The sequence below is a fragment of the Aquarana catesbeiana genome, linkage group LG05, assembly GCF_042186555.1.
Source record: "Aquarana catesbeiana isolate 2022-GZ linkage group LG05, ASM4218655v1, whole genome shotgun sequence".
NCBI classification, from domain to species: domain Eukaryota; kingdom Metazoa; phylum Chordata; class Amphibia; order Anura; family Ranidae; genus Aquarana; species Aquarana catesbeiana.
Window position 1 is genome coordinate 126,392,211 of NC_133328.1, and position 13,399 is coordinate 126,405,609.

A 13,399-nucleotide genomic window follows, 5' to 3' on the forward strand; every position below is an offset into this window, starting at 1 on the left:
AACTGTCATATTTGCACTCTGTTCAAATCGATGGCTAGCACCATCACTGTTTGCATCAGTTACATGTGAATAGAGCCTCTGGCTGACCCTGGACACAGATAGTGTGTGTCCAGGGTCGGCGTTTCTGCAGAGTTCTGGACACACACATACACATATGGCCAGTTTGTATGCAGCCATAGTACAAGGGAAATCTTAATTTTGGTGCTGCAGGCAGTGCTGGTTCCATTTAAATAACATGAATATTGCTGCAAATCAATAGACAGGAAGGTTGACCCAGTAGATTATTAAAAGCGTGTGTGGCTGTGTTTAAATGACTGGTGTCTAGTTTTGGGAATTTTTTCAATCTCATCCTGGACTACTGCCTGAAAGGGGATTTCACCGGTGCTAGTGTTTTGTTATGTTTTGTGTTGCTAACTAAAGTGTTGTATTAGGAAACCATTAGCTTCCCCACCAATCAAAAATGAACTGGAGAGATTGAAAATTCCAGGAGGTGAAATCTAGCTTTTTAATGGAATGTACCATTTGACTGGGGACATTATTTTTTTTTTTCTGCTTTAGCATTGTCAAGGCAAGGAACACATTACATTTATTTCTTGCCAATGCAATGCAATGCAAGTAACTCAGTGTCTTTTTTTAAGATTTTATTACATTTTTTTTCAAAATTCAAACCTACAAATTACACACAGTATGAGCCAAGAAAGCAGACATAAAAAATGTAATCTATCACTTTTTCATATAGTCCCAGCGTGACTTGAAATAAACCAAAGCACATTCACTCTCTACATCACCACATATTTTTTTCTTCTCACTTAAATAAAACAGATTTTTACAATTAAAACAAATAAAGTCAATTCCCTTGCTAGTACTCTAAATGCAAACAGTTTACTTTATCCTTGATGGGTTTTGCGAGTTATAAACAAAGAAAGCAATTGATCTCACAAAATGAAAATGCTTTAAGAGTTTTGTAAATGCATTTAATGATCAGTATCAACTCATTTATAATTGTATTATTATTTAGTTCATTTTTATTTAATTATATATTATATTACAATATATGTTGGATATGCAGCATATTTTAAAAATGGCCTTTGCTATCAGTGCTAAAACAGTATGGCTGTTTTGTGGCTATTTCAATATTTTATTTATGCATTTATTTATTTTAGTAAAAAATTTGCAAAATGTATGTAATATTGCTTACATGTGTAAAGCCTGTAATATTGTAATCTGTAATATGTATGTATTTATTTATTTTAGTAAAAATGTTTGCAAAATATATGTAATATTGCTAATATGTGTAAAGCCTGTAATATTTGAGTTTTGGTAAAATGAATGTGCAATCATACAAGGGATGTATAGCTACATAGCTACCAATAATGTAAATTCCTTAAAAATTAGCAGTTCCTCACTTGTGGTGCAAAGATTAGCCGATATTTCTGTAATTATGTTACTTGATTTGTACCTACAACAACCATGAGCTGTCATATAAATAAATGTGGTTGTCGGAGTAGGCTTTTAAATGTATTCTACAAATTTAGGTGTTCTGTAGGTCATGGCCATGTTTCATATGAACCATTGTGCCATTTTTGCCCCATCCAGCCCTCTGCCATTCCCATCCCCCTTAAGGTCATCCCATCCCCGACTTCCACCACATTTGTTTAAGAAATATAGAGTTTTTCAGCTGAGTTCTGGCTTGTCACATGGGTTGTTTTACTAGAGGCTAGGGTTAGAGGCAGTTAGACTTGGCAAAGTGAATATTGGTAAGCAAGGTGAACCTGGGTTCATTGAATGCCCATTCATGTTTTAGGGGAATTACAAGTTCACCTTTATTACTAACATTCACTTTGCAATTTGAACATTCAAATTTCAGCCTGTACTCCTTTTGTAAATGATCCCCATTGTTTGGGCACGTATTTAATGTATACTATTTTATCAAACAATACTCTGCATTTCAAGAGCTGTTGTTTATTTTCAAGTATTGCATATTTACAAAGATATTTTTGGCACTTATTAAGAAAATGGAGCAAATAAAAAAATGGTAGTAAGTTTATTTTTTCAAAAGAGATTTGAAGAAGTATACCATTTCCAATATGTTGGCATGCCTTTTGTCACCAAATAATTCAGAGTATACTCTCTCTTCTGGTTTACAAAAGGATAAAAAATAGATTGCAGCTGAGTGGCTGTAGCACTATCGGGACTGGGAGAGGTAGATAGGAAAATTTTTTAACACAATTTAGATCCAAGTCAGCTGGACCACCCTTCCACTGGGGAGAGAGAATTGGGAGTTTCTATGCTACACAGTCCTAATTCAAATCACCCCCCTTTGACTGAAACCAGCTGCACATTAGTTTTTCTTTCTGTGTTATTCTTGGTATGCTAGAGTTTAATACATGTTGACATGGCTGTTTATTTCAGATATACTTCCATTGTCATTACATGAAGCCCTGAACCACTTTAGCATGAGACAACATGTGTTTTATGTAGTAAAATAACCATTGTGTTTATTCCTTAGATTAGAAGAAAGTTGAAATAGGACCACAAATAGGCTGTTGACACCTCTGTGCTTTTTATATGTTTTATGTTTATGTTTTATATAAAGTACCATTCATTTCAATAGAAGATGCACTTGTCGGAAGCGCAGTTAGTAGAATTAGTAAAGGACACCACACTAAAACACAGAGTTGAGAATTTTCTTTAAGAATTCAGTAGAAATATGGCCATAACTGTTAAAGATGTACACCATCTGACATATTAAACTATAGGGGTTATTTACCAAAGGCAAATCCACTTGAAAGTGCACTTGGAAGTGCAGTCACTGTAGATCTGAGGGGAAGATCTGAAATGAGGGGAAGCTCTGATGATTTTATCATCCAATCATGTGCAAGCTAAAATTCTGTTTTTATTTTCCTTGCACGTCCCCCTAAGATCTACAGCGACTGCACTTTCAAGTGCATTTGTAGTGCAAAGTGGATTTGCCTTTAGTAAATAACCCCCTATACCTCTTTTAGACATTATATCTCTGTGCCTCTTAACTTGCATATGGTTACATTATAGTTTGTAAATGACTTAATGACTGGGATACAGTACAGTAAACTGACCCACCAGCACCAGCAAACTTGAATCCACAGGTGGCACCAGGATTTGAGTTGCTGAAGTAACTATGTAAGCTCATATTAAAGGGAAGCAGGGCCTAAGAGTTTGGAGGATCCCTTATATAAAGTTGTTTAGGTACTTAAGAGGTCACTAAACCCGTTGTAGCAACTTCATATGGAATTTCAGGAAATCTAATATTAGAAGCAATAACCTCTAGCACACGTGAAAAAAATTCCTAAATACAATTTTTGCTGCTGCTATATTCCACAGTCGTGTGACATAATGTAATTTCTCCCGGAACTTGAAATTTCCTCTTTAGTCTGATAATAGAATGGCAGTGATGCCTCCTGTAGGATCAGCTTCCAACCACACTCACCCCACTTGAAATCCCCCCTAAAGTCTCAGCAGTGTGTATCACTTGGGCAGCTTGTGCAGATGCCCCTATGCTGGAGTCCCCCTCAGGCAGAGGAAAAGAAACATGTGGGGCAGCTTGCAGGGGAAAAAGGAGGACCTGAAAAGCTACCGCTTGGGGAACTGGTGTAGCATGTGCACTGACCATTGCAACACAATAGCCAGAGGATTGGCTGTTATAGCGTTGCCACTGACAATAAGGCAAGCCCATGTAAATGGCAGGATTAACCAGGTATTTACTAATAAGAAAAACTTACATGCTGGAAGCTAAAGCAAAAGAACACTGCTGCTAACCAATCAACACTTATTGCAATTAATTCAGTAGCACTCCAATGCTTTATCAGAAAACCTTAAGTTCCTAAATAACATTTATGGAGAAGATCTTCTAATCTGTTAAGACCTTCTGTTTTCCTCTGCAGAAGTTTCCGTTAGATGACATTTTTCTTCCTCAAAGACCAACGTAACTAGTTACTCTGATTCCTCATCATCTATATGCTTGGATAATCTAGTGCAACCCTTGGGGGTGGAGTGTTTTGCCTAGCTGTTAACTCAAAATGTGTCTGTCTTAAAGTCTGTCTTATGGCAAAACTTTTTTGTTTTAATTTTTGAATAGACTAGTGGGAGTAGTCCCCCTGCTAGGTTTTAACTGCTGCTTGTGTCCCCTCTAGGGGATTCAGCCTTTCTTTTTATCCTAATAGTCATTGTAACCAGAAACTGAAAGTGATGGGAAATCCAAAACCTTGCGCTGTTTTCAGAAAACAAAAAGGGAAAAAATCTTCCAAGGAAGACACTTGCTCTGGTGACAGCTGATGGGGTTTAGCTCACTTTGCAAAGATCCCATCTCGCTTTTCTATGTCTGTGGTAAAGGAAGTAAAGTGAAATCTCTTCATTGGGACACATGTCAAAAACTTGACAGGTGCTTTAACTATTCCCTACTTTATCTAAAATGAAAACAATATCTTTAGATATAATTTATTCCTTGTACATTTAGTGATTACTACCTATTGGTTCCATCTTTCTTGATAGTTTTATGCTACATATTTCATATAAACCAGATGCACTGAATGCATGGCTTGCCACATGAGCATAAACTAACAGTTAGCAGATTGCCACCTTAAAGAATGAAGAATTAACTGCTTATTTTTCAAATTTGTGGTTGAAGTGATGATTTAAACATGTTCTGTTTTTAATATGTCAGTGCTGAAGTTCACAGTATTTTCTGTGGAAAGGTTTTTGGTTCCTTTTCTTTCCTTATGATAACCTGTGTGATTGTTCATAACAATAGGTAAACTCCTCCATTGTTTTGTAAAAGCGCTAGCTAGCCAACAAGTATAATGTCATATAATCCACTCTTTTCTTTATTGCAAGCTTTATTGCTTTTGAGGTGTATATGTCTTCGGGTAGTAAACTGCATCTTAACTTAATATGTATTGGAAAGGCAGCTGAGCCACATACTCACTAATACAACTACATGCAGACCTTAATGTGTCCCTCTATGGTCATTTCATGTGTTGGCGGGTATGGTGGTCTCCAACGCTGGTAGTTAAAGTAATTTAATATTACAAAAGAGAATATCTAACCTCTATAATTATGTTGAAAAGCAACACAAGACTCTTATATTTTGGCAGAGTGTATCAATGCAATTTGAGGTCATTATTTTAACATAATATTGAACATATGGAGTATGTTGAGAGATCAGCAATCAGTCACTTTACAGATTAGGATTTTCCAGGCCCCCAGTTCACATTCAGGTTACGTTTTATAAACACAGACTGTTTAGAATGCAAGTACAGTAGTCATCTCATTAAGGGGCTCTCCAGTTTATTGTGGATAGATTGCTGTGACTCCCTCACTAGATTTTAGCATTGAGTAATAAATCTCTTGATTGAATTGCTGGAGCTGCCATTACATGAAACATAAAAAAGAAAAAAAAACACAGCTGAGCAAAATGATTAGGGAAAACGGTTTAGTGCAGATTGTAGTAAGCAAATATATTTGCAGTTATTGTAAACATGTAACTTTATACTTAGTCAGATCACATAAGAGGCTCCATCTACAATCACAACACAACAAAAACAGTTTGCTGATTTGGAGAATTTGTGGCTCTCTGTAATCTTGTTAATAGAGATCATTATAGCAATTGAACAATATTACTAACCGGTAAGCCACATTACAACTTTGATTGTGTTTTCAAATATTTCACTTTTTTTAATCAGCAAAGCCTTTATTAGCTACAAAAGAGTGATAAAATATACTGCCCCACTAGTATGTATTTATTTACATAGCATAGGACACACTTAACCTAAGTGTAAAAAACCTATTACACCAATATTGAAATTAATTTCTGTCCATTTTCAATAGAATGTATCTAGTAGGGTTAAGTGCTTATAGCAAAGAAGATTTGAGAAAATTGTCTACATTTTCTTTACATAGTTTAAAGTGGTGTTAACTTTTGTTTGTTTGCGTGTTTTTTGTTTTTTTTTAATAATAATACCTTATTTCACTTGCCGCAGATTTACTTACATATAATTAATTGTGTGAAGTGGTTATACTATGGTTATGGCTGAAGCTGTATGCCATAACCCCAGTATTTTTTTTTTCAGCCGGCAATGCTCTTTCATCCCAAAGCAATCCTGGCGGCTGATTAGCTAGAGAGGCTCTACGGTGCAATTGGGGTATCTGATCCAGCGGTGCAGCTGGTTTGTCATAGAGCTGGCCGAGGACTGGAAAGGTGCCCGGCCATCTCTATGATCTAGGAGGCTGAAAGCAACGTCATGACGTCACTTCCAGTTAGGGCAAATGCTTTTTTGGGGTTTTTTTGGAAAGTGTGAGATATTTTTTTTTTATTTATATCATGCTTTCCAGGATAGAGGAGAGATCCGGAATTTTATAGACCCCAGATGTCTCCATAAAGAGGACCTGTCATACCTTACTTCTTCCACTAGGGATGTTTACATTTCTTGTGATAGGAAAAAAAGTGATAAAAAACTGTGGGACAGCATAAAAGTAAAAAAATTAATAAATAAAAGAAATCATAATAATAACACATTTTTTTAAGAGTCCCCGTTCCCCATGTTCACATGGATAAGTGAACGCATATGTAGTTCATGCACACATATGTAAACGGTGTTTGCACCACACATGTGAGGTATTGCCTCAAACGTTCTAGCAAGAGCAATAATTATAGTGCAAGTCCTCCTCTTTTACACTAAACTGGTAACCTGTAAAAAAAAATGTAAAGCATCGCCTGTGGATATTTTTAAGTATTGTAGTGTGTCATCATTCCACAAGCACGCACAATTTTGAAGTGTGAGATGTTAGGTATCTATTTACTCTGTGTAACGTCACCTTTTTTGTTGTGTTCCAATGACCGCTGCCCAAATACCGTGTGAAACAATTGCAACAACCACAATTTTATTCTCTAGGGCCTCTGCTTAATATATATATATACACAGGCATACTCCACTTTTAAGTACACAATGGGGTTTATTTACTAAAGCTGGAAAATCAGGCTCACTTCTGCAAAGAAACCAATGAGCTTCTAACCTTGGCTTGTTCAATTAAGCTTTGGTAATAAAATGTGGAAGCTCATAGGTTTCTATGCAGAAGTGAGCCTGATTTTGCATTTTGCAGCTTTAGTAAATAAACCCCATTGTGTACTTAAAAGTGGAATATATATATATTCCACTATATATACAGTATATATATATATATATATATATATATATATATATATATATATATATATATATGTTTAGGGTTCTAAATAGTATTCTAGCAAACAAAATGCAGATTTTTACTTGTAAACAAAAGGTGTCAGAATAGTCCTGGTCTTCAGTTGGTTAAAATACAAATGGCAGAAAAAGCTTACTAACATATAGCCTACCAGCGTAGACTCATACTTCCAAATATCACATACTTCTGGTGGTTGGGCCCATCCTCATCTGGAGGGTGAAACAGTGAACCTTCACACTAAACCTAATAAATGCTTAAAGTGTTTCTAAAGGCACACTTTTTTTTTTTTTTACAACTAAAGGCAAAACTTTTTTTGGAGTTAGGATAGAGTGGATATGGATTAAAACACCTATTGGGTTTCTACTGCTGTCTGTGCTACCGTTAGCGAGATTCACTCTCTCTATTTGTCCTGTTTACCAATGAAAAAAAAATACCACATTTTGGGTTGTCCCCAGAAAAGTAATAGAGGGGAAATCTTCCAATGGGGACACTAAATGTCCAACTGGATTGGAGCATTTTCAGTGGACTTCTACAATATGCTGATGCAATTATTGTCATAGTAAAGAATAATTATGCTATAATTTTCAGAAAAAATAAGTTATTGTCATGAAAATGCGACCTTACTGTAATTTGTAAAACAACAAGGAAGGGAGTGATGTGATTAGTAAAATGTGATTTCAATACGTTTCATTTGAACTTCTGATGAATAATATTCATCTAACAATTTTCTGAAACATTAAATAAAATTGATCAGAAGGCAAATCAACATTCTACCCACCCAGCTCCTTGAATCAATGGGGGTGTTGATTTACTAAAGGGCAAAAAGGCTGTCCACTTTGCAGGGAAAATTGCACTTTGCACAGGAGAAAAGTTGGTGAAGTTTAAATTTTCAAAGAATATCAAATCATGTGCAAGGAAAATAAAAAAACAGTATTTTTGCTTACACACAATTTGATAGTGAAAGTCTGTAGAACGTCATTCACTAAGGTCTTCAGCAACTTTCAAAGTTCAATTTCACTTGCAAAGTGACCAGCCTTTCTTCCTTTAGTAAATCAACCACAATGTGTACACTGCTTGCCACCCTAAGATCCAGTGAACCCAAACATTGATTTCTGTCCAACCTACAGTGTAGAGGATTCATACACAACACAGTTATAACACGAATTATATGACTGCCAAGCATTAACAACTCTTTAAAATAAACACGTGTTAAACTCAACAACAAAAGCTGACACTAGAACACATAATAGCATATACCTATTGATGCTTACCCTGCGTATATCATTATCAGTCTTTTAGTATGTTCCAGCAGTCTCAAAGCCTGGGGTGAATTATCTTCACATTGTGACCTGAACCTCTAGGAACCACCCCCTCACAATGCAATTCATTAGATTCTAGTCATTAGAGAGGTTCAAAACAGTGAACTTAGAGATTTGAGGGGCATGGCAGAGCTCCAACCTTTGCCAATTTATGATGTCTCTCAGGCTTTAAAGCTCTTAAGGTACTCTAAAAAATTACCAAGGATAAATATGGACACTTTTTTATTGTCTGCTTTTATATTTTGGTATCAGGTTTTATTGGTGAGTTTGTCTACAGGTTTGGACAAGGTTTAAATGCTGTTTTTGTGTTATGTACATTATATGCAAAGAATACAACGTGGTTATCTATTGGCGTTCCATAAATAGGTACCTTCATTTATGGGATTTTTTAGGCTACTATTTTAGTTAAGTGTGGTAAAAAAAGTGAAGGCACAGTGACTATGCAAGGACAATATGGAGGTATGTGTAGTATTATTTATTGGTGCATGATAGGTTACAATTTTTCATCAAAATTTGTTTTCAGCTGCTCTGCTTTTTGCTTATTTGCATCTAAGGTTATTCCTGTCAGTATTCAGCACAGAAAAAGCTGGGAAGCCCTTCCCTGCTCCCCTATAATCCTATAATCACATGTTTATTTGAGTCCTAGCGGCGGTGATTCTACTAAGGACAGGGAACCCCGTAAATCTGCTTTCTGGTCATTTGCATTTAATAGAAAATATATAGCACAGCTTGAAAAAGGGTAAAACTAATTTAAGTATGTAAATAATCACTTTAACTAAGAATTTTCTCCTATGGCTTAAAATATGTCACTACAGAGCAAAACTGCTTCTGCAGATCTGACTACAATAGATTACAATCGGATGAATTTTAATAGATCATTTCTATTTGCTTCTTCATTGCTTTTTTTATAAAAGCACATTTTTGTTATTGTGCTGTTTACATTTTCTTATCTGTTCATTTGCAATACCTACACTGAAAAATACATTTTATATTTATTGCTTCTAATGCACAGGTCAGTGTCTTCCCTTTTTTGTAAAGTCATAATAACAATCAATACAGTTCATATATGTTGTTTTTATTGTATTTGTTAAAATTTTTATAGAATATCATTTTTTTTTTTTTTTTAGAGATTAAAGGCAGCTTTATCCCATCATCCTGGAACCATATCTAATGGGAATATGAACTCTATGGGACACATGATGGACATGATGAACTCCCGACAGGAACAGACACAACATCATCATATGCACTCACACCCACATCAGCATCAGAACTTGTCACAACATCATCCGTATCCTCATCAGCAGCACCAGCACCCCACACATCATCCTCACTCCCAGCCCCATCATCAACAAGGTCATCCGCACCACCACTCACATTCACATCTGCACCAACATCCATCGCATCATCAGACGTCACCACATGCTCCCCTGCACAGTGGTGGACAAGCACAGGTAGGTGCCAATTATGTATACTATAATTCTTTAATATTTACTAGTGTAATAGTGTTTGTTCTTCTGGCTCTTTAGTCAATATTTGGTGGAAATTGTAATGTAATGAAACAGGGCCCTACTGCCTGGGGGAAATATACACTATATTTTCAAAAGTATTGGGACACCTGCCTTTACATGCACATGAGCTTTTATGGCATCCCAGTCTTGGTCCGTAGGGTTCAATATTGAGTTGGGCCACCCTTTGCAGCTATAACAGCTTCAACTCTTCTGGGAAGGCCGTCCACAAGGTTTAGGAGTAAGTCTATGGGAATGTTTGATCATTCTTCCAGAAGCACATTTGTGAGGTCAGGCACTGATGTGGACAAGAAGGCCTGGCTCGCAGTCTCCGCTCGAATTCATCCCAAAGGTGTTCTATCGGGTTGAGGACTCTGTGCAGGCCAGTCAAGTTCCTCCACCCCAAACTTGATCATCCATGTCTCTACAGACCTTGTTTGTGCACTCAGTCATGTTGGAACAGGAAGGGGCCATCCCCAAACTATTCCCACAGAGCATGAAATTGTCCAAAATGTCTCGGCAAGCTGACGCCTTAAGAGTTCCCTTCATTGGAACTAAGGGGCCTTGAAAAACAACCCCACACCATAATCCCCCCTCCACCAAATGATTTAGCCCAGTGCACAAAGCAAGGTCCATAAAGACATGGATGAGCGAGTGTGGGGGGGAGAAACTTGACTGGCCTGCACAGAATCCTGACCTCAACCCGATAGAACACCTTTGTGATGAAGTAGAGTGGAGACTGTGAGCCAGGCCTTCTCGTCCACATCAGTGACCTCACACAGCACTTCTGGAAGAATGGTCAAGCATTCCCATAGACACACTCCTAAACCTTGTAGACAGCCTTCCCAGAAGAGTTGAAGCTGTTATAGCTGCAAAGGGTGGGCCAACTCAATATTGAACCCTACGGACTAAGACTGGGATGCCATTAAAGTTAATGTGTGTGTAAAGGCAGGGATCCCAATACTTTTGGTGATATAGTATATATATATATATATATATATATATATATATATATATATATATATATATATATATTTTTTTTTTTTTTTTTTTTTTTATTTATTATTGTGGGTGGCGACTGTGAAGATGAGTGGGTCATGTACAAGTTTTTGGACCTCTTGACATTTTTTGAAAATAGAAAAAATAATAATAAACATTAACCCAAAAAGTTGATACACTGTTAAAAACAAAATGAATCTATGGAATACTCGTACTGAGCTGTTATGTAAAACATTTTGGGGGACATGGCTTAAAGCCGTAATAAACCCAAAAGCAAACATTTATTATGTTGCAGCTTACCGATTCTTAGATGTGATGGCTGTATTAGTTTCCTTTTTTAGGCTTTCTTCTTTTTTCATCTGATGATCCAGCCAGCAATTCTGTTTTATTTTTCAAAAGCACAAGCTCTCCAACTCTCCAGCAGAATGTATCAGTTTACATGGATGAGACAAACCACTGACAGGGGTGATTAAAATGATCAGCTTTTATCGATTCATGCAAAACCTTCCCTAAAGAGAAAAAAAAGGTTTGCTGTAACTGCTTATAAAGTGTGCGCTGGAGTTAATACATTTAACACTACCCCCCTAAGACTGCCAATGCTGCTGTCTGCTGTGCCTCTTGTGCTCATTCCTCCAGAGTTTTGTCTCACTAATACAGGAGGTGTGTAACTGGCCAGATCACCAGGTGAAAATAGAGGGAAAAAAGCCAAAGAAAAGAAAACTGATGCAGCCAGCACATCTCTAATGATTGGTAAGATGCAATATAATAAATTGTTGGTTTGGGGTTTAATACCACTCTAAAGGTAATAACATGGCTGTGTTAATATACAGTATATTTTAAAAGAGAGAACGGCTCCCTTGCACTGCAGATGCTGTATTATGGCAATACTTCCAACGCTACTTTGGGCAGTTGGAGTCTGTGATAAGGGGCTTTGGCTTTCCCTCAGCAACAGCTACACCTAGCAATCATTTTTGTTTAATGGCATCATGCAACGATTAGTATTTGAAAGTTAAAATATTGGGGTTGATTTACCAAAACTGGAGAGTGCAAAATCTGAAGCAGCTGTGCGTGGTGGCCAATCAGCTTCTTCAATTAAGCTTTGACAAAAAAAATAGAAGCTGCTTGGTTTCTATGCAGAGCTGCACTAGATTTTGCACTCTTCAGTTTCAGTAAATCAAAGATACTAATGCAAGATACTTACACAAGCAAGGCCTGTTTTTTTCTTAAATAGTACTAAGAAACGTCATCCTTGTGGAAATGAGTTGGTGTTTTAGAAAAAAAGCCTAAAACACCTACATTTGTTGATCAAATCATGCTAGGCAGTCTTATTAACTTACAAATTCTGGATGGACCCTCTGCACACTGCTATACACTCTTTCCAGCAACTATGCAATGAAAAACAGGGATTTTTAGTTCACATATATAGCAATACATTATAATAAAGAGTAGTATAATATAATCAGTAAATTGAACTATAATGCCCCGTACACACGGTCGGATTTTCCGACGGAAAATGTGTGATAGGACCTTGTTGTTGGAAATTCTGACCGTGTGTGGGCTCCATCACACATTTTCCATCGGATTTTCCGACACACAAAGTTTGAGAGCAGGATATAAAATTTTTCCGACAACAAAATCCGTTGTCGGAAATTCCGATCGTGTGTACACAAATCCGACACACAAAGTGCCACACATGCTCAGAATAAATAAAGAGATGAAAGCTATTGGCCACTGCCCCGTTCATAGTCCCGACATACGTGTTTTACGTCACCGCGTTTAGAACGATCGGGTTTTCCGACAACTTTGTGTGACCGTGTGTATGCAAGACAAGTTTGAGCCAACATCCGTCGGAAAAAATCCTAGGATTTTGTTGTCGGAATGTCCGAACAAAGTCCGACCGTGTGTACAGGGCATTATAATAAACTACAAACAGCGCTATTGTTGAGCAAAAACACACAAACATGCGGCCAACTTCACACGAAAGTCCTTCAAGAGTAGTGAGGAGTTTAAAAAGTGGTTCAGAGAGTGTTCATAGGTGATTATAAAACAGAATCTCAGTGTGCACCTTCCACCAGTCAGTCCAATTCCATCATGTGAGAACACACTACCCTCAGGGGGTTAAACTCACTAGAGCTAAGAAATATATAAGGGAAGAAGCATCCAAGCCACAAGCTGCTGCCAACACCACTCCGGGGGATTCACAGATGATCAGGGCTCTCATTCACATGATATTTAGAATCTTGTCAGTCTTGTTGTATCTTTGAATGGATTTTCAGATTACATTACTTCCTGTAGCTTGTATCAGCAATCACTTCGTGTTAGGTCATCTCCCAGAAG

General features: G+C 37.0%; 1 protein-coding gene across 3 annotated transcripts in view; it reads left to right on the forward strand.

Annotated features, from left to right (window-relative positions):
* CREB5 (cAMP responsive element binding protein 5) overlaps positions 1–13,399 on the forward strand; it is a 620,787-nt gene that overhangs the window by 566,931 nt on the left and 40,457 nt on the right. For all 3 annotated transcript variants that reach the window (XM_073630162.1, XM_073630163.1, XM_073630164.1), the window contains one exon: positions 9,683–10,009. In XM_073630162.1, coding sequence (XP_073486263.1) covers positions 9,683–10,009 — 327 coding nt within the window. The remainder of the gene's footprint in view (positions 1–9,682; positions 10,010–13,399) is intronic.